The following is a 22,943-nucleotide window of genomic DNA, read 5'->3' as shown; positions in this document are numbered from 1 at the left end:
CCAATGGGGTCTGAACCTGGCCACGGGGTGTTGGCTCTGGGCCTCTTGGGAGGGGCTCTAATGCAGAACAAGATCAGCCACTGCCTGTGCCTGACCCAGGTCTACCTGGAGCTCCAAAGTGATCTGCAGATGGTTGCTACCTTTGCTGGGCTTGGAGATGCCTGGAAAAGGTTACGCTGCAAACTAAGGCCAACTGCCACTAGTGCCTGGCTTAGGGCTACCTAGCAAGAGGTACTGAGCACATGAGTACTGTTTGTTTGAGGCACTGTTTGAGGTCTGTGGACCTTTAAGAACTTTTAGGAAAGTCCCCAGTGTGAGCCAAGGAAGATCGCTTGTGTGGAAAAGCCCCTGAAAGAGGTTAGAGCTGGGTGTGTGAGTTGGATGGTTCTCAGGGAATCACCAAATTGAGACGAACAGTTAGTTAAGTTGATGGAGAGCTCAGATTTGGTGCCGGCCTGTGCCTGCCAGCTGGCAGGGGCGAGGGCTCAACAAAGGCATAATGTCTGTCAGCACTTCCATCCCCAGAGAGAGCTTCCCTGACCCCTGCCCCTCCAGCTCTTACCCTGAAGCTCTTCAATTCAGCTACTCCTTGTATGTCCATGGTTTTTTATGAGATGCTGACTAGAGCTCAGAGCAAGTTAGTTTGAGTGTGAGTGACTGAGTGAGTGTGTGAAGTCCCTTTAAGACTTGCAGCACCAAGGTTTCTAGCAGCTCTTTGTCTCACTCAGCCACACACAATTTCTGCTGGTTTTCACAGCCAGATGTTATGAGGATTTTTCTTCCCAGCACTGGAGCCCTGGCTTGGGGAGTCCAGTGTAGGGCTGGGACCTCTCGCTCTTCAGGGGGCCTCCGTGGCCAAGATATCCATGGGTGTGGGACCTGCCCCACTGTGTCCCTGCCCCTCCTACCAATCTCTGTGTGGCCCCTTTATATCCTTAGTTGTAGGGATTCTGTTCAGCTAGTCTTCAGGTGGTTCTTAATGATGGTTTTTCTGTAATTTAGTTGTAATTTAGATAATTGACTTGGAGAAGGTGAGTACAGCATTTTCCTACTCTACCATCTTGACTGGATGTCTTCTAGGTTTTTAACATAGATAATTGTCAAATAATTATGCAGTTATGAGGTCTAAGACTACTAACTTATTGACAGATAAGTCATTTCTGAATTCATTCTAACAAATAATAATGCATAAATGAATAGAGAGATAATAAAACATATTTTGTCATTTTTTTCAGGGAAACATAATGAATGTAATTCTTCATGTTTGAAAATCCATATATATTCTATTATCCCTCTCTTTTTCTTTAGGGACTTTCAGCTTTATTTCAAAGGAAGCTTATGCACTTAGATAGAACATATCCACTGATGGTCTCTACCCAAAGACCAGTCTTCTCTATCCATACTGTGAATGAAATTCTCATTAGCCAAGCTTAACACATGAAAAGAAATCACACACACACACACACACACACACACACACACACGAGAAGAGTGCGGGCAGGAAGATGGAGGAAGGGTTGGAGGTGAAAGGGCATGAAGTGTTTTTAGCTTTTGACTCTTCTAAATTAACAGAAAAGAGAAAAAAATAATTCCAATTGTGCAAGGTTAAGGGAGCAAAATAAAATCAAAGTAAAAAATTCACTTTGTTATTTTAGAGTTAATAAACAACTGTACAATGAATGAAAATTGAAACTGACTCATGCCTATGTTAAAGTCGGACTTTATAGGTAGCATTTCCCTGCTTATCTCTGTTGCTTTTCTTTGGATACATATTGGGATCCCCAAGATCCTAAAGCCATGTTTGTGTCTTCATGGTTAAGAGATGGGAGTGAAGTAGGAGTACAAGCTAGGGACTAGAAGAAAGTCACATAGATTGGGTCAGTTCTCTGGGCCTGAAGGAACTTTCTATAAATTATTCACAGAGGAGTTTTATACATAGAGTTACATTTTTTTTTAAGAGTACCTCAGAGAGGTTTTTAGTAAAATTTTTGGACCCACTAAATTTTACATTTTATTTAAATTTAAGACTATAATTTTAGGTTTCAGTGTTACGTTCTTATACATTAGTGTCATTACTTTCATCGGTTATGTGTGTGTGTGTGTGTGTGTGTGTGTGTGTTTTCTTGATATGTCTTTAACTCTTGTATTCACATTTATTACAACTTGGATATTACCTTATTATTCCTTGCAATCAGTTTTCTCCCTTACTACATTTTAAGGTCCTCATGAATGCTTACTAATTTTTATTTATCTGCATGTCCCCAGTGCCTCCAAAATTTCCTTTATATATGTAGATGTTCAGCATGTTTTTGAATAAAAAACAACTCCTGGAATAAAGTTGATAGATGGTTTTCAATCTTGACAACACATTAAAATTACCTGGGAGCTTTTAAAATAATCCTTGCCATAGCCCCACCCTCAAAGATCTTGACTTAATTGGTTGAGGATGGAGCTTTTGCATAGGCATTTTTAATGCTTCCCATGTGATTCTAATATGCAGCCATAGGTGAGAACCCTTGATATGGATCAATGGCAAATAAAAGATATATGTCACCCCTCCCCTGAGCTGTTGGCATTCAGCACTTTTCTCCTTTGAACCTAAATATGTGCCTTCATTGGATTTCTTTCTGTGCTTATATGTTTTAATTCATGGAATCACTTATTTTATTTGCTTATACTTTAAATCATAAGTACATGCACATATTTCGGGTTTGGAGGAAGATAATTTATCGTACTCCTCTCACTTCTCTGGGTCTTCAATTCATAGACACCAGAATATCAGCTACATTACTGACATAAAGCAGATCTGGACACTACCACTTGACCTATATACCCCAGTGGGCTGCCTGGTATTCTGATGAGTCATCACTGAATTAGATGGAATCACAGGTGTACCTCATACCCTGAAGGAATCACCCTGCCCAGTTCAGCTTACCTTACCACATAGAGAACAAAATACACCTGCTGTGGGGGCAAGCTGAGCAAAGAGAGGACCTAAGCTACAACTATTCAGTTTCTCCTCCCAGATTCAATATCTTCTGCCTCTACAAATCTGGGAGAAATAGTTTGTTAGAGGCAACCATTTTCAGTGTTTAGTCGGGATCTGTTTTTCCCTTCTTTGAAACTTTTTAAGGTATTCTTATTCCTAGCATTTTAAAATTTACAGTGATCCCACTTGGCATAGATCTTTTCTTTTTTATTCTGTATGTAGATACTCAGTAGAACCTTCCTTTAGATACCTGCCTTTTATTTTTCCTGCACAAAGAAATAAAAGAATATTTTCATTTCTTCTACTTTCTATGTTCTGTGGAAAGTCAAGTTGTTAGACCCTCTGTGTTCTCTGAGAATGTATCATTTTTGTCCTCCTTTCCCCCTTCTCTTTCTTTGTGTGTGTGTGTGTGTGTGTGTGTGTGTGTGTGTGTGTTCTACTTTCTGGGAGACTTCTGCCAATTTATATTGTATTAGGATTATTTTTCATTATAATTCTAACTATTAGAAGTTTCTCTTTTTATTCTTTAATTGTACTTTTTTGTAGCATCCTGTGCCCGTCTTATGGGTGCCATGTTTTTCTTTAGGTCGTTCGTGGTATAATTGTGAGTGTTTAGGATTCCTGCCTCCCATCAGTCTACACTGTCTTAGAGTCTTCTGTTTCCTCCTTTTTCTCTTTCTTCCTTTCTCTCTACCCTTCTTTTTGTCTATATCTTTTCTATACAAAGTCTATTTGAAACTTCTATACAAAGTGTGTTGATTGTTTGCTATTCTTTCATGTTCAGGAGTGGCAATTGGAAGCTTTATAAGGACAGAGGCACTTATTGTCAGATGAACTCACTGTAAGGAAGCTGGTTGGAAAGCAGCATTTTTCATTAGGGAATCCTTGATGTTAGTACATGAATGTCTTTTCACTGAAGCTGTTCTGTTTCTCTAACAGTCGTAGAGTGAAGAATAGAATTTAGGAATGCTGCTGTTCTGTTTGGAAACATGAATTTAATCCCCATATTTTCAGCCCCAAACGTCTTTCCTGACCTTAGCTGGGCTCGGGGTCAGACTCTCTATCTATTCCCAAAGAAAAATCCTCTATCTCCAGTTAGTTATCTGGCAGTACCAGGCAGGGGCAGGCACCTACCTGTGTATTCCGTTTACATAGATCATTAGTTCTCCTGTTTTCAGCATTGGACCTCCAAGTTGTGAACCTTCCATGAGTCCTGTGATAATTTGTGCCTTTTAATTGGAGTTATTTAGGCCATTTATATTTAATGTGGTTTCAGATATGCTTGGGTAAATCTATTCTTTTACTGTTTGTTTGCTGTTTGTTTCATCTCTTCTTTGTTCCTTTTTTCTCTGTATATCTGCCCTTTTTTGGAATGCTTATTTTTTGTTATCCCATCATATATCCCTTATTGGGTTATCATTTATTGCTCTTTGATGTATTATTTCAGTGGTTCCTTTAGGGGTTATAGCATACCTATGTACTTTGTATAGTATAACTAAGTTATCAATCTTCCCTTGATGTTATACCACTTACTACAATCTATCTTCAGGTGATACTGTACCACTTTACATGTAGTACTTCCACTTCTCCTGCCCTGAATAGTTTTACATGCATGTACTGATCAACATTCAGCTGAATACTCAAAAAGACCCCTTGGCAGATCTCTGGGTCTATCTCTGTGCGGATCTGTCCTCTCTAGTTTTGGGCCCTATGAACTCTTGGCCTCCCTGCATTCCCAGATCTGTCCCTCAACTTGGGGAGTCCTCTAGGCTCTACCTGGTTTCCCTCTCTGAGCTACATCCAGAGATTCTCTTCAGGCATTAAGTTGGAGCAATCCTATGACTCACTTTGGTGGTTTACCATCTCTGGGGGATTACTGTTTTTTGTTACTAAATTATCTATGTCTTGTTAACTATTGTCTCAAATGCTTTTCCCTGCTTTTGCAGTTGTTTTAAGAGGGAGTATAAATCTAATCCCTTGTTGTTCCATCATGGCTAGAAGCAGAATTCCCCATGCACTTTCATTTGTATAAAAATGTGTCCTTTCTAATGCTCTCATTTCTCCTTTCCTTTCTTTTTGTTCTTGTGGATTTATACTTCTTTTTTATAGCCTTACTATCATTTTGGTGGCATTTCAGGAAAGAAATGTGGATTCAGGAAAAAGAACTGCTGGTAGATAGAGCACATATATTTAAATCTTCATAATATTTTTCACTGTATAACAAAGGCTGGCATTTGAGATCAGAGCTTACAATTGAGAGGGTATGATTTGGCCATTTATATAGTGTTAATAGTAAGTTTAATAGAAAAGTATGAATGAACATAGTTTGCAGCCTTTAGCTTTCACTGTCAGATTATTGTTTCAAGTGTAAAAATACCATATAAGTTGCATCCGTGTGCATATTGGAACATAACATGACAAATCCGAATCATGTCGATTGCTGGGCAAGACTCATTTCTACCCCCTTTTTGTATCTATATATGAAATTCTGGAGGCTCAGTGTGTGGCCAAGGGCAAGTTGGTTTGAAAACAAATGTTTTACATTGTCACACTAATTTATTCATTAAATTCCAATTCCTGCTATATTCTTCTAAGCACTCTGTGAGGATTCACCAATAAATAAGGCAGAGTCTTTGTCCTCAAATTCTTCATAGTTTCGATTCTGGGGACATGTTAGCGGAGCAAATTATATATTACATTTCTTATGATCCAAGTTAACATTGATTGATAGTGCTAGAAATATCTACAAGAAGCTGCTGGAATACAAAGAAAGGACGTATGGTCATGCTGACCAAAATCTATGCAGAGTCTGGAGAAGGGACCCATGAGTAGATTCTCAAAGTACAAATCAGGGGTTACGAAGATGAGGAAGGTGGTTCCAGGCAGAGAAAAATGCACCAGCAGAGAAAGAGAACTGTGAAGGAGGATGACATAATTGCCAGCCACTAGTGTGCCAATGGACCTGTTATTTATGGAAGGGTGCTGAGGGTGACGCAGTTGTGCTGGGAGAGGCTGCCTCATTCAGAGGGAAGAATTCAGGAATTCCCTTGGAAAGATAATCCCTGTGAATTTAAAAGCAGATATTATAGGAAGCTGTCATATTTGTGATCTAAAACACAGTGATAGATCCACAATCGGCAATGAATGAAGAATTGAATGGAATTGAATTGAACTGAGTTGAAAAGGAACAATTTGCTTCTTTTAAAACTTTAAAGCTGATCTCATAATCTTTAAGTCTATGAAGTATGTAGTGCTATAAAACAGTTCATTCAGTCCTCGTCCCCAAACCCCAAAGTCCTTATTTTAAATACTTGAGATCAGATATTCCTTGCATTAACTTCAATAGTATTTAATGTATTTTTAATTAAACAAGCATTCATATTGATTAGAATTTGAAATTTGCCAGGTGAGTCATTTCTTCATGTCTTCCCAGAACAATTCTCCTTGTGGAGAAAGTTGGAATTGTCTAAGTAAGTTTGTGAAATGAACTTCTATTATAAGAAATATTTTGAAATTGTTTAACCATTTAAGTTATACATATTAATCATCTACAGTGGTGTGAATCCGGCATAAATTCAAACCTTGGCAGTGTTCTAAGTGATAATATCATCATGTTATCATAATATGATCATCTATATAATGATTATATATAATATACATGATAATAACATGTTAATAAGTCTAATATTTGTTTCTGAGTTTCCAAGAAAGAAATTCTTGGAATAGTATCTAATATGGTCTAATAGTATCTAATATGGTCTCTAATTACCTAACTCTTCTTGACTATCCACAACTAAATATGTCTGAATATAGCATAAACATTAGTATGAGATATTATTTTTCTAATCTGAGCTATTTCAGTCAAGTTTATTATTTCATAAGCAAAAAAGATAATTTAACATTGAATGTCAAGCCCTTAGATACCAACCCCTAGAGAGATATTTATTTCTAATTAGGCCCTCCATCTGAGATTACACCTGCTGACCCAGTGTAATGTACATAGTATATAATAAATATTAACTGAATGATAGTTATGCCATATTACTTGAGAGCGTTTGGCAGAGTCAAGGGAGGATGGGAGAAATTTGTGTATTTAAAACGTGTGTATTAATTAAAGGTAAGCAACTAAAGAGGAGTCAGTTTACCTAAATGTTCCAGTGAACGCTTTTCATTGTAATTTTCAAAGTCATTTACTGCTTCAAATTTTGAAAAACAAAAGTATTACAGAAAAAAACAATTAGAAAATCTTCCACATCCGTGCCAAAGCTGAGATTTCCTTGTGGGCATCAGATATGAACGCGCCCCCTAGAGGCCAGTGTTTATAGTATGAAATCTCAAACTCCAATTTAGTTGTTCTGAACTAAGGAAAACCATGTGCCCAGCATACGTGTTCTCGTCACTTGCAGTGTAGCAATAACTTGAAGGTTTCACTCAGATATGGTCACGTTTTCTAAGTGTCTAGTGATTGAGGATACTGTTGATGTAGAGAGGGTGGGGGAGTGTAACTGTGTTAGCCGTATTTCAGATTGTCCATGTCTTGAAACATTAATGTAAAATGAGAATGAATGCTAGTCAAGAGCTGTGAGCACTCAACCAATATTTCCTATGCATCAGGGAATTAGGGCCATCAACTGTTAAATGAATCAGGTCTTTATGTAAATCATGTGCTTTCTGGAGAAGAAACTTCGTCTCCTCGCAATTCTGCATTGAACAGGGCATGACCTCTTTGATCTCCCTTTTCTGGTACAGCTTACACCCACTCCAAGAAAATGTATTCCCTGTGTTTGGCAAGTGCTTGATGAGGAATACACTAGAGAGAGCCCCAAGATCGTGAATAGGTTAGAATCCAAAGCTCATTTCTGAGGGTCTTGTTTGAAATGAAAACCACATTCTTCTGTGATAGCCCCGCTGCACAGGCCTAACAGGGGCCCAGAGTAGTTCTTATTTAGCTGAAGTATAGCACAGATTAAATCACCCTACTCCTATGTGCATGTTATTTAACAATGATTCTCAGAGGAAATGCACTCACCTGCCTTCATTGAAAGCTAGGAATACATTGGCCTCCCTTTTGGCAAAGACAGCCTCTCTACCCAGCCATTCTACCCATCCACAGCTAGGTGATAGTGGCAGTTCCCTGGGGTAAAATGGGGGAGGTTTATGCCCTCCTGCCACCAAAAACTCAAGAATTCTCCTGAGCAAGGGCTGGCTGCCTGTGAGTGTGCCCATCCCTTTCAGAAGATCCAGTAATTGCCCTCATTCTTCTTTACTCCTGGGTTCCATTCACCCCAGCCATCGGTTTCTCTTTCCCTATTCCAGAGTAACAGGAAATGCTCCTTCTTAGCTTCTAATATTTACTTGAAATAAAACAAAAGTATAAAAGTGATCAGCATGGGTCTTTTCTGTACCCAAAGCAAGAGGTTAGATCCACTAATATTACTGCGGTAAGTCATATATGCTACGGACCTTCTGAACTTTGGGTGACAGATGCAGGAGGCTTGGCCTGAGATGAAGGGGGCACACAGAATACATTTCCCAGTGTAGATTGGGGTCTGAGATCAATCTTGGGGCTCAAGACCGGGAATCTTTCTTGCCACCCCAGCTTTGGCAGCACAGTGAGTCAAGTTGCAAGGCACAACTACGTATGGATAAGCCAGGCGACTATCAGCCTTCTTTGGAGAGGAGGAAATGAGGAAAAGAAAGCCCTCCCCAGTGGTATCTGAGAGCTGGGAAGAAAGGGTAATCCTTGGGAGAAGTTGGGTGTGAAGAGCAAAAAATGCCTGTAACTAATGGGGTTAGTTAATGGGGTCTAACTGTCAAGGAAACCAGAAGACGGCCACTCCGCACCATGGCTATACAAAATGTGCTTCCAGAGCAAGTTCTTCGAGGGTAACAACTCACATGTCCTCACTGTTGTATATGTGGTGGAGAGAAGTGTCCCCATGGTGGGCCAGGTTACTATTTAGTACTGCTAATTCAAGCAGAACATTATAGGTATCTGTTTCTGATATAATAACCTTCCTCCTCACTAGAAAAACTTGACACCTCAAAGAATAATCAGGGTAACCTTTTTTACTACAAGCTGTTTGTGTGCAACTGCTAAGGCAACAGCTTCTATTAAGCTCTCGTTCTGGGCAGGGACTGTGTGTGATCAAAGGTAAAGTTTCTGTCTTCAAGGAGGATGGCTAGTGAGGGACCTCCAGCGAACAGTATAATATAGTCCTGTGATGGAAGAATACTTAGGATACTGAGGGAGCCTGGGGAAGGGATTAGGACAGGAATAGACAGAAAGTTTATTTTGAAAGATGATGGAATTGGCCCATGAAGGAAATAAAGGTTGCGAAGGAAAATCTAAGCAAAGGGAACAGCATGGCTTCTTCTGCTACAAAGGTGTGGAGGTCTTCCCCTGTAAACTGCGTGGCTATATATTGTCCTGTAAGTTGGGCATATCAGTGGGCCTCAAGAAATGATGAGACGTGACCAGGGATAGGTTCAAGGTTCAAGGATAAATAGACATTTATCAACTTCCACCAGGGAGAAAACAATTTTCATATTTTATAGTGTCTCTTTCAGATTATTATTAAAGTTGAAGAATGTCTTGATGTCTTTTGGAGTACATAGATGGAACCTCAATTTTGTTTATAATCGTGAGCTTTGAAAACCTCTAAATGAGCAGTTTATAGAAGATACTTAGTGAATTCATGAATTGAATCACAATGGCCGTAGCAACTGTACTGCAGATTAATTATAAAGGACTGGCTTTCTTTCCTATTTTTCAGGTACCATGATCAACAGGATGTTACTAGCAACTTCCTTGGAGCGATGTGGTTAATATCCATAACTTTTCTCTCCATTGGTTATGGTGACATGGTACCTAACACATACTGTGGGAAAGGAGTCTGTTTGCTTACTGGAATTATGGTAAGTGTCTTTTTTTACTTTGCCTTTTTAAAATTTAAACTCCAAAGGGCACTTAAACCATTGGGCCCATGGGCAGAAGTCATTGTAAGTTACTTGAGTTCCCAACAGCAGGAAAGCCATGTACATAAATCAGTTCTGTGTTGGGAGAGAACATCAACAGTTGTCTTATTTTTCCCATCGCGAAGCTCCATTGAGGACATATGGCTGCTAGACACTAATTTGATGAACAAATCTGATCTTAGAGCTGCAGCTTCAGAGTCAGGAAGTTATTTAAGTCTGGGTCAGTTCTGCCATGTCCTACTAGCTTGTGAACTTGAATAAGTTTTGCTTCTCTCTGAAACTTTCTTTCCTCATCTATAAAATGTGGACTAATAATAAGTGTCTTGAAGTGTGTCAAAGGGTTGAAGAATTACATGACATTTTATCAGTTATATGTTATTAGATTATATTTATTATTTTAATATTTGTTGAGTGCCAGGTATATGCCAGGCACTACCCTAGATACTGGAAATACAACAAAAGAAGACAGAAACTTTTCTTGTCCTGTCTTCTTAGAGTTTACAGAGGAAGACCTACATTAAAAAAATAATTAACGCATACTTGTTAATCACATTTATGACAAACGTGTGAGGAAGTTAGGCTTCTGATCTAACTTGGGGACTGAGGAATGAGATCTACTCAGAGAAACAGATCCCTGGAAAGTTGGCTTTGAACTTTTCACTGAGGTGGGAAGGGTGGCTTGTGAGAAGAAGGAAGAGCATTTTCAGGAAAAGGAAATGGCTGATTTGAAGGTAATGAGGCAAGGAGGAGCTTAGCACGTCGATCAAGGTTACTGGGCCAGGATTGTCCAAGGGAAAGTGGCATGACATGAGTTTGAGGACAGAAGGCAGATCTTGTGGAGCACCTGTCAAAGGTGAGCTTCCTGGGGTACCATGCCACTGTTCCTTTGGGACGCCTAGCAGGCTCAGGCACCTGCCTTCCTCACACACTACAAGTTGGCCAGGACTGCTTTGTACCATCTGTTTTAGATGTTTAGAAGGCTAGTGTGTTTTCCAAAAATTATTAAGGTGGTGTGAACTTTTAAATATTTAAACCAGAGATAATTTCAAATTGAAATTTTCAGTGACTTAGGTTCTCGTCACTCCTTATCTGCTTTTTATAGTTTGGTTATAGAGCAAAGAGTGTTATCTTGATGCTTGTTTCGTTTCTGCCTATGTAAGGATGTGAACCGGTACTGGGAGCTCCTCAGGCAGGAAATGCCGAGAATTTCTGAAGCTAGGCATCCCTGCCCAACGCCTACACTGTGTCCGCCCCCAGATTGGCAGGAGAGAAGCAGGCTTCCCACATGAGTGCTTTTGGGTGGTGGCCAGGATAGCATGTCCCCTCACAGCAGTTGCCTACGAAGATTGTTCCAGAGTCAGGACTAGTGCCCGTGGCAGAGATAGGGTGGGAACATTCTTCGGCCGCCTGGTAGTACTGAGCTGGGATAAGGCGCCTAGCTGTGAAAATCAAATGCAGGGCCAATGTTAAGGTCACTGGTAGTAACCAAATGACTGTTGCAAATCGCAATTGTGGAAAATATAATTTGGGGGCATAGTTTAACATTATTTGCTTGTAAAAGGAAATTCCAGTTTTGTGATTTTTAGTGAACTTTCTTTTTCATGACTATTAGGTAGTATGGTCCATTATGTTTACTGTTGGATCATTTCCTGAAAAGATAGCATTTGATTATATAGTATAGTGCTTTGGGAAATGAAATTTGCCTGGATGTATTTTTGGAGGGCCCATAACTAGCCCACAAGGGACAAAATGACGCTACTGATAAAAACAAAACTAGTAATTGCAGTCTTTCTCCTCGTGCTTCTTAGAAACAACTTTCTTGGTGTTCCTTTTTGGCAAGATGTGCCTCATTTTATTTTTGAAATAGGTATGACTCAGGGTTGGTGCAAACAGCCTCATTTGCCACGGGATCAGAGCCAAATTTAAAGTTAACCTTGCCAGGATCTTATGGTACTTTTATCTTTCCTCGATTTTTTTCTTTGTCCTTCATGTCTCAAGAATGGTTCCTTCAGTCTCATCTGACAGCACCCATCTTTTATTTAGTTCCTCAAATTACTTCGTTGCATAGGTTTCACTAGGCTTTAACTTTGTTTTTAAAAAATAGGAGTTGTAAGCAAAAGCAACTTTTAATCTATATGGACACAAAAATGTTGTACATGATGAAATTTACAGCGACGACGTTCCTGTCCTTTAAGCCCATGGTGAAAAAGTCCCTCTGTTCTTGAGTTGAGGAGCTCCATTCCAACTCCCTCATTAAGCAACAGATTTATTTCTTACTTGACCCAATCAAAGACTGACTTACATACAGAGAAATTCAGTAACCTTTGACAAGCCTATTTGAAATACTGTGTAGAATTAGTTTGTCTCTGTCTGTAAGCCAAAACATGGAGTCAGGCCACAAAGCAATCTTATAAAGGTGACCTGCTGGGGGTTGATTATATCCCATATAAATTTCCTGGGAATCTAGAGCTTATGGATGGAGGTGACCTAGAAACCAATATGGAGAGTGTTGGTTGACAATGTAGATTTCTAAAAGAAGAAATTTTTTTCATAGTCCACATAAAAGGTTAGTATCCTTAAGATGAAATGTTTGTTTTGTCAAACAGATTTTGTCTGCTTTTGTTTTCAAGACGTTTAAATACCAGTTTGTCACTTTTGAATTATTTAAGCCAGATAGGATTTGTTTTTATTTCAAGCGTTTATTTGCCTATTCCCCCTTGGACTTTTGCATTGTATGTTTAGGTAAAATGCACATTTAAGATTTCCCATGAGTCATCTCTCTGCCTCTGTCTCTCTCTCCCTGTGGCCTTTAGTGTATTGTGAAAGAGAAAAATAATTTACAACACTCTTGAGAGTGCAAGGGTCATCCCTGAATCATCTTTTATATTATCTCTGAAGTACTGTGTTTCTTTGTGATTTTATAGTTGAATTTTCTTGTTCTTGCATTTATGAAATTTTGTTAGAAATTATACTTTATGTGTTTTTTTTCACTTTGAAGAAATATGGTTGATCTTAATTCTAACACCTACAGAGCTTTCTCATTTCAAAAATGTGCATATAACAAAATGAGCACTGCATGTTTTCTTCATAAAGTTAATGAAACTAATGAATTATTTCTTGGCATATTTTAGATGTTCACATTTCATTGGTAAAATTCAAAATTAAACTGCAGTTTAAAAATTTTAAATAATGTGCCATGAATTATGTTTTGGAGAGCCAAGAACCTTAAGATTAACCTGCAGTGCTCTGAGCAGAAATATATTGTTAAACCATAAGGAGAGTTTTCCAGAATATTTCTGAGACAACAAATGCCTTATCAAAAACAAACAAACAAATGCCTTATCAAAAAGCCTTATCAAAAATTACGTCTCCTTACCTGAAATGTAAATTGTGAATCCAAGACAGTCATGCAAATCTCTTATAATTTTTTTAGCTTGTGTTTACAATCTTATAGGTAGATAATTATGGAAATACTAAATAAGTGGATTTTAGATACTGAAATGCTTTAACAGGCATTCCATTGTGATAGATCAAACAAATCAAGAAGAAATTTTCCTTTTACCAAGACCTACCTAAGAGACAAAGATCTCTTCCTCTCTCCTGGATATCCTGGATTTACAAACAGGCTTCCCTAACAGACAAAACCACTTATTATCCTCCAGGAGAAAACCATCAAGGTTGTAATTACCTACTTTCTTCTTATTTCTCTATCCTTCCTCTATTTGAGGAGGTACCAAGGTCCTGAAGATTTATTATTGTAACTGTCATAATATCAATGGGATGAATTGTAAATGGCTTTTATTCTTTTGGTTGAAGGTAGTAGGCAAATAACATTGTTGGATCAAGGTGTCTGAGCTTTTTTGTGAGCATTAGCTGGTTTGTCAGTATCTACAACTTTATAATAGAGAAAGTAATTTTTTTGCATAACATTAAAAAGTTATCTACCATTTTGTATCTTTACATGTAGATATAACACATGTTGAAATCTATAATATTCCCTAACCTGTCAATATATAATTGTTTCAAGCGTAGAATATAGTCTCATTGGTAAGAATAATTTTGCTTCTCTTTCTATAAAATTATGGCAGCTCTTGCCACTTAGAGTATGGATGATGGAATTTTCTTTGGCAATCTTTAAATATGGAGTAATATCTGTCCATCAGATAACACAGGTTATCTGATAAGTGGACCTCTAATAGTGCTCTATAAACCCCTATACCTCATCAAAGTGAGGTCACTTCAGATAGGTGTCATTTAGGTTTCTTCTATCCCACTAGTAATTCTGTATAAACAAAAGCAATGCATAGGTTTTCCAATGTAAAAGTCACCACACCAGTTAATTTTTAAATTTTTACTCAGGGAGAAAAAAAATCACATGGTGACTCAGTCAATTGTCCAAGTTCAATAGTTTTCATCCTGAAGGATAGTAACATTATAGTGTTAACTCAATCAGAGGATATCCAAAACACAGCCTTAAATTGTCCAGAGTTTATAGAAAGAATAGCAAGTCTTATAGAGGGCTAAATCTAAGGTTTGATTATAGACTTTGTCTTTGCATGTAAGAATGTTTTTCACCTGCCAGTGGATGTTGAAATCTTGAGAAGGAAGACTAAAGCCATCCCTGGGTGTGTAAAAAAGCAAAAGAGCTTAGGGTCCTTTTTGCATGTCTTATACAATTTGACATGAGATGATTAATAATCAAATAATTTTGAAGAGGTTTTTACTTTACTTTTTGTGGGTTTTTTTTGGTACGTTCATTGAATCTCATCCAATAAAGGCCCAGCGAGGAGAGTGCATCTTTAAATTCTTCCAGTAGTTTCTGTTTTGTACTGAGCCACAGGAGGAAATGATAGGCCTTTTCAGCCATAAGGCTCAATTCCCCACCAGTGCCCTAAATGGACCTCCACTTCTTACCATGCAAATTTCTTAGGATATGTGACAGCTGCTTTCTTTCAGGAACAGGCAAGTGTAACTGGAAGTTGTTGTGACCTTCCGGCATGTGACTTGTCTCTACAACTCCACCTCATTTTTCTAAACTATCAGCACTTTCAGCTCACAGAGCTGCCCCACATGCCTCTAAACTACATGCACTCACGTTGGCATCATTGCTCATAAGGAGATAGAAACCTAGGGATGCCCAGTTTTGTGCAGCACTTCCTTCTTTCCAACCACCAAAGCAGTAAATGAGCTGAACAGGCAAATCACTCTAAAGGAGATTTGGGTTTCCCAGGTCCAGGTTTTATCATTGTACTCAAAAAACAAAATAAAAGAAAAAATCTTCTCCCTTCTTTATTAGGAGGAGGGCATTTGAATTGGCCTGTACCCTCCTATCAGCAAATAGCAACTTGTATTTGAAGATACTGAGAGGTAGGGCATTTTGATACAGGGAATGTCTCTTCAAAATTACCTTGAATGTTGTTTATTTTTATGAAAAATTGCAAAACTCCAATGGGATATAATAGTAAAGCTCAGTGTTATTTTAATTCTCAGAATTTATTATTTTACGCATTTTTATGAAAGAATAATTATGTCAGGCAAATGAAGTAAAAATGTATTCGTTGTTCCAGGATATTGAGTCAGTCGACCCCAGGGACCGAAAAATGGGCAATGGTTTCAAATACTCATTTTACTTTCATTTTGGAGGGCAAGTTGACATTTTAAAATGCCAGTTAACCTTAAGGCTGTTTCATTAATTTAGCTGTATTTTAGGTAAAAAGCATAATTTTTTCAAATTAATTCCATTTTGAGAAATTTTAATTACTCATAGTCTATTTTGGCTATTAAAAAAGTTTTACCTTTTAGGAGCCACCATATACTGGACAATTGATTTAACACTGGAATATTGTGAACATTATCTTTTTTTTTTTTTTTTTTTAGCAGAGTCACTCTCTGTGGTATTCTGGAATTTCCAAGAAATATATAAATTTCATTATCTTGAATCTGTTGCACATACCTTTTTTTTAATAAGGAAAGAATTAAAACTGTTTTTAGTGTGCTTTTTATAATTTTTATTTTTCAATTACAGTTTATATACAATATTACATTCTCATTATATATACAATATAATTATATATACAATATAATGCTTATATCATATATTAAATATATATTATATATACAATATAATGCTTAGACATTTATATTCCTTACAAGGTGATTACCCCAATAAGTCTAGTATTCATCTGACACCATATGTAGTTATTACAAATGTCAAGATTTCATTCTTTTTTATGGCTGAGTAATATTCCACTGTATATATGTACCACCTCTTCTTTATCCATTCATCCATCAATGGACACAGGTTGCTTCTGTGTTGTGGGTATTGTAAATAATGCTGTAATGAACATAGGCGTGCATATATCTTTTTGAATTAGTGTGTTTTCTTTGGATAAATGGCCAGAAGTCGTATTTCTGAATCATATGGTAGTTCTATTTTTAATTTTTGTTTACTATAGTGGCTGCACCAATTTACAATTTCACCAACAGTACATGAGGGGGTCCCTTCTCTGAATGTCCTCACCAACGCTTGTTGTTTGTTGATTTATTGATGATAGCCATTCTGACAGATGTGAGGTAGTAGCTCATTGTTTAATTCGCATTTGATAATTAGTGACGTTGAATATCTTTTCATATGTCTATTGGTCATCTGTATGGTCTCTTTAGAGAAATGTCTTTATCTTCTGCCCATTTAAAAATTGGATTATTTGGGGGTTTTTTTGGTGTCAAGTTGTGTGAGTTCCTTATATATATTTTGTATATTAACTCATTCTTGGAATATCTCCTCCCATTCAGTAGATTAGTTTGATGCTTATTTTTCCCTTTGTTTCCCTTGCCCATCCCCACCAAAATATTACTAACTGTGATGTCCTGTCAAAGAGTTTATTGCCTATGTTTTCTTCTAGGAGTTTTATGGTTTCAAATCTTACACTTAAGTCTGTAATCCATTTTGAGTTTATTCTTGTATATGCTGTAAAAAAGTGATTGTTTCATTGTTTTCCATGTGTCTGTCTAGTTTTCCCAGCACCATTTATTGAGACTATCTTTACCCATTGTATATTCTTGCCTCCTTTGTCATAGATGAATTGACTATATAGGTGTGGGTTTATTTCTGGCTTCTCTACTCCATTGATCTTTCTTTGTGTCTGTTTTTATGCCAGTACCATGCTGTCTTAATTACTCTAGCTTTATAGCATAGTTTGGTAACAGTGAGGGTTCTATTCAAGGAATTTTCCTTTTCCACAGTGTTGTATTCTTAAAGCCTGATCCCAAAGTGGTCTTCAAAATGATTATTGGAAATATTTTTAGGATCAGCATAAGAAAGTGATCTAAAGTAAAAATATGTCACTTTAAACTTCTCTAACTCTATGTGATAAATGATCTTGGGGAAAATGAGCTACCTGAAGTTCTTTTCCATTCTAGGGACCAGCATGGCTTATAATATCTGTGGCATAATGCAGGAGAAAAGCACTACATTTTAGTTTGGCAGTATCTAAGACTCTCCAGCTGTTAGGATTCAATTAGAGCTTATACTGTCTGATTGTCATTTGTTCACTTTGATCTGGCATAGAGTAATGAGCATTAATGATTACTTATCTAAGGACAAGCCCTCTCTCCCAGGCAACATCTAATTTGTTAGAAGAAAAGATGATAAACTAGCCAAGGAAAACCTTAACCCTTGCCTTTTATATTCTGGCTTCATAAACACACTGTGTGTTTTCTTCATTTAGTTTTTAGTTCAAGTAACAGGTTAGTGATTTGCTTAGCTTTTTCCTAATAACAAATGAAATAGAAGAAAAGTAACCCAGATACATTTTCTGACTTTGGTGAAAGGAATATGACTCATCTAGTTAGAGGCATCCAGGGATCTTAATTTCAGAGAGTAACATATGTGAGTCCCAACTGTTTCTGTAGCCATTGTGATGATAAGCTTTGGAGAAAATGTTGTAAAAGCATATTTACATTCATTCTTACTCACTTTATGAAACAGAATGGTTCTGGAAATAGACATTGAGTGGACAATAACATCATGTCATTACTTAAATTACTATAATCATTAAGTGTTTGTAATAATTTACCTTGAACCTAGAAAGCTTTCAGAGGTGAGCAAGCTTTATTTTGCATAACTCTAAAAGTTAGAAAAAAATAAGTTATTTTGAAACCCGATTCTATAGGTATCAGATCCTCTTATGTGTGTTTTTTTAAGAACCTGGGGAGATGAGGACTAAAGGACTCATTGTATCCTAACAATCATAAGGCTAAATTCTGTATGTGGCTCTTGAAGTACAATTTAAAGGATACCATTAGGATACTAGAATGAGGGATATAGGTAGTACTTTCAGTAATGACTAAATTGTCAGTCACTTGCTTCTCCAGTTTGCAGCAAAAGTACTCTTTTTAATGCACAAGACTTTTGGTGCGCTAGAGACCACTCAGCAAGAAATGGGCCAGGAGCAGGAAAAAAAAATAGAGCCCAGGAATAAACCCAAATAAAAATTGACTTCCAAAGGCTCTTGATACCAGTGATTTTCCACTCTTGTTAGGATTTTGATATCTTTCCAGAAGAATCTCAGCAGTGGCCACCTGCCAGGGGAGAACAATATTCAACTTTAGAGTGCCAGCTGCCGCTCATAGCCATCTTTATAGCGATAGAAGCCCTCAGCTTTTTATAATCTCTGCTTATTCGAGAACCATTGTGGCCCTTGACCTCCCATAACTCACTGATTGGAGAGTACCTGGGAGCATACATGCAACAGGGGAGCCCGTACAGTAAGTCCTCAATGTTGTCAAGAGGTTCTGTTACTATAAGTGAAACAACATATAACAAAACCAATTTAACCATAAGCTAAAGAGTTAAGTTCCCCTGGTATCTTATCAATGTGATAAGGAAACTACATTGAACAAACTGACATTATTCAAGGACCTGCTGTACTTATCAACCAAATGTCATCTCAAACAGTGGGTAGGAACAGATGGCTATCGTGCATAGCCACCGATTCAGGGAGCCCCTCATCAGTATAACATAACTATTTAGATTCTGTGGCAGATGTTTTAAAGTCAACGAGATAGGTGTAGCTGCTTCCTAAGGCCATTCCTCAGTATCCAGCTCTGAAGTCATTGCTGCCTTTGTCTCTATACCTCACAAAATATCAGGACAACCATCACACAGCCCAGAGATTTCTGACCTTGTACTCTCTGTCCTCTGCCTTTACTTTCCTTATCATTTTCTGAATGTCTTCATAAGTAAATGAAAAGGCTGATTAAAAACCTTTCACTGTCTTGTTCAAAATAGAAAGTAGTTCAGGAATTCACCATATTCCCTCCATATCCTTCTTCACCCAAAGCAGTGACTTTATGTTGAAATCACTTAAAAAGCACTAAAAAATTCTGATGCTTGGATTTTATCCCTGGAGATGAATATTTAGTTGGTCGGGCACAGTCTCTCAGCGTTGGAAATTTTACAAACTCTCCAAGTAATTCTAATCATAATCAAGGTTAAGAACTACTGAATTAAAAGTTGCACCAGATACAAAATAGGAACGATGTTGATTTATTATCCATATTGCTCAATTTTTAAACATGCATACCAATAGTTTGGCATATAAAATAAGGTGAATTTTAATTTATTGTTTTGTTTTGAAATACAGTGCTTCATGTTGTATCATAGATATAAAAATAACCACAAATAAGAATATAGCTGATCTTAAACATAAAGGTATTATGAGATGAGGGAAAGGGTGGTAAATATATCAGTGCTAATTACAGTTCATAACTGAATAATGACTTGTTTTGTCTCATCTCTAAAATCAGAGGGTTAAACTAGATGATGTCTAACTAAATACCTTCTGACTTTTCTTTGATCATCTGATCAGTATCACTTCATTTTTGGAAGATACTGATTCCTTCATAGAGCTAGATGGAAGGGGATATTCAAACCCTCTGGAAATGTTGTATTTAAACAATATCAGCTCATTAATAAAGCCATGTCTATAATTGTCAGGTTATGGCAAGACAGGCCAAGTACATTCTTCTCCTTTTTTCCTCACTCTTATCCTTCCTGTCAGATTTGTTGTAGCAACTCATTTAGTGAGTTTAAAGATTTATTTTTTGCTCTGTAACTGAATAGCTACAGTTATTAATAATTACATTTATTAATTCAAATAAAAATGATTCTATTGTGCTCGCTTCGGCAGCACATATACTAAAATGATTCTATCATTAATTATGTAACAAAACATGAGTATGATTCATAAAGAAAGATCATTTTCCTAGATTGAATTTTTTAAGGTTAATAAAGACATGTAATGATTAGGTTAGTTGTTTTCAAAATCACAAATTGTTGTTACTTTTTAAATGTATAATTAATTAAATATGGGCTATACAGAAAAGAAGAAAGAACAAAATAAGTTACCGATTTTCCAACCACTGAGAGAGAACCTCTTTTCACAGTTGAGCCTACTTCTTTCCAGTTATTTTTTTTTCCCTCCGCAAGGTGGATTCTTTCTAAAAAAATAAAATTAGGAGCAAATTAGGTATACAGTTTTGTAAATTGCTCATTTAAACATTATATTTAAATATTACAGAAATAAAACTTTAATACAGTCAATATATGATGGATCTACTGTAACTAATACCCATTCCTCAATATTAGATATTTAAGACGTAGACCACTACATTTTTAAGGCACAGAGTTGCCATTATAATTAGTGATTTTTCCACCTACTGATCATGAGGAACAGCAGTTACTTAATGGGAATTTGAGACTCTCCTAGATGGTTATCCAGTGAGTACCCTACTATTTTGACTAACATAAAGGGGTTGCTATTAAAAACCAGTTTTAAAAGATGCAAGTCTGTTGGAATACCCACAAGTATTGTAACATCTGTTTGTTTGTGCCCCTCTTTGATGGACTCCTACCTGAACTGTTATTCATTGTTTTCCTGCCCAATGAGACAGCCTGGCAATCTCGACTGCTCTGTGGTCCTTTCAGGGATGAGATTCTGTCTAGAGAGCTGGATTACCTTTCACAACACCTAAGCCAGCTCCTCAATTGGCTCCTTCCCTACCAGGTGGGCTGCAGCAGCATGGCCTTGCCCAGGCTCTCCTACAGGTGCCCTAGCCTTACCTCCTGACCCTGTATACAATCAGCCCAGGAGACCCCACACCTCATGACTTGGAATGGATACACCTTGGTCATGGAGAGCAGGACTGTCATCTCTGGGGCACCACACAGCATCACACATCTCTTCCTAAGAGATCAGCACGGTGGCCATAATTCAAACAGGACCACTCCTGATGTTTTACAAAGTAAAGGTAGCCCATGCCTTTTAGTGCTGGTAAATCCCTAGAATAGCAGTATGGTTGTCCTTTACCTTCAGCACTTTATATCTCTGTTGTCCAGGTTTGTGATCCTTTCTGTTGTGCATGTAGAAGAGTCTGAACTTTTGTATACGCTGAGATAATGCGTCTCTCTTCATTCCCAGCATATCACAGTGGGTTGGCCTGAAGACCTTCTGGTCTTATTTTATGGATTGTTATTTTTCAGACAATAGTTCTTATTTCTATTCTGTGCCTTTATGTTCATTTAATTGATTGTTCCTGTGATAGGTATATATAACTAATTTGCTCCATTTTTAAAGAAATCTCTGAAAATTTTAGAGAAATAGTAAAGTTGCTTTTTACCATTTACTTTTTATAATTAAGATGTGTTTGATTAAAATATGTTTTAGTTCTTAATATATGTGAATCAAGTTTTTAGTCACAATGTAAAGGCACAGTGCTTGTTGACCATGCATTTGCTGTAATATTTATTGAAGACACAGATGACTACAGTTTTGTGTTGTTTTCTCCAGATACTTATGTCCTTGGTGCTAAATATTTTTTTAATGTGGCTGAGGTCAAAACTAATTAACTCTTTGGGGTTCTCCTCTTGTGATTTCAGGGTGCTGGCTGCACGGCCCTGGTGGTAGCTGTGGTGGCAAGGAAGCTAGAACTTACCAAAGCAGAAAAGCACGTGCACAACTTCATGATGGATACTCAGCTGACGAAAAGAGTAAGTCACCGTCCTGTATCTTCAAAGGGAACATTAATGTGGTTTTTTCCAACATTGGGCATTACGGTTTTTATTTTGACCTCTGAAGCTAAAATGTCATCATTTAGAGTTAAGGTATTCTTGGAACCAAGTCTGTGTTTTCACATTTAGAAATAGACTCTTCCTAACTGTAGGTCACTTAGGAACTAATTGGACAACCTTGATATTTACTCGTGGATAAAAATAGACCACATAAATCTGGAGAAAAAAAATAGGCATACTTAACATTTAAGTTTGCAGTATACAAAAGGAAACCAATATTGGACTGAATAGCGAGGAACACACTGACAATGTAATATAGAAATTTTATGGGAAAGTGATTCAACAAATATTTTACTGAGCTTCTATGAGCCAGTCATCGTTCTAAAGACTGGGATTGCAAAGACAAATAAGAAACAACCACTAACTTTTAGGGGCAGACACAGACCCTTTCCATCATTTAAAAGCTATCACAGAGATGTTGAAAATGGTATAGCATCTGGAGGGCAGATCCATATCTAATTATAACGTATAAAGGAAAACAGTAATTACACATTTGCAGAGCACTCACTCTGTGCCAACCAATGCTCAAGTGTGTCACCTGTATAACAAACATCTTTCATCTTCACAACAACTTCATGAGGGAAATGCTAGTATTATGCCCCTCTTAAAAATATGGAGGCCAAGAACAGAGAGGGTTACGTAACTTGCTCAAAGTAAGTATAGCAAGGAGGAAAGCCATGTAAGAGGAAAGATTTTCATCACACTAAATGTTTAATCTCTTCTTAGGGTCACTTGAGATACAAAAATATCAAAGTCAAAAGTAGCTAAAAATTATTGTATAGCAGAATCATCATCTTGCTACATAACCACACCACAAAGTAGAATCCAATCAGGCTGTCAGTAAAA

General features: G+C 37.3%; 1 protein-coding gene across 3 annotated transcripts in view; it reads left to right on the top strand.

The window, feature by feature from the left end:
- The window catches only part of KCNN2 (potassium calcium-activated channel subfamily N member 2), a 386,949-nt gene that overhangs the window by 346,286 nt on the left and 17,720 nt on the right, over positions 1 to 22,943 (top strand). For all 3 annotated transcript variants that reach the window (XM_081054007.1, XM_081054008.1, XM_081054009.1), the window contains 2 exons: positions 9,766 to 9,907; positions 21,906 to 22,016. In XM_081054007.1, coding sequence (XP_080910133.1) covers positions 9,766 to 9,907; positions 21,906 to 22,016 — 253 coding nt within the window. The remainder of the gene's footprint in view (positions 1 to 9,765; positions 9,908 to 21,905; positions 22,017 to 22,943) is intronic.

This window comes from Rhinolophus hipposideros (genome assembly GCF_964194185.1).
Source record: "Rhinolophus hipposideros genome assembly, chromosome: 7".
NCBI classification, from domain to species: domain Eukaryota; kingdom Metazoa; phylum Chordata; class Mammalia; order Chiroptera; family Rhinolophidae; genus Rhinolophus; species Rhinolophus hipposideros.
The sequence above is the reverse complement of the archived record's forward strand: the minus strand, read 5'-3'. Positions and strand labels throughout refer to the sequence as shown.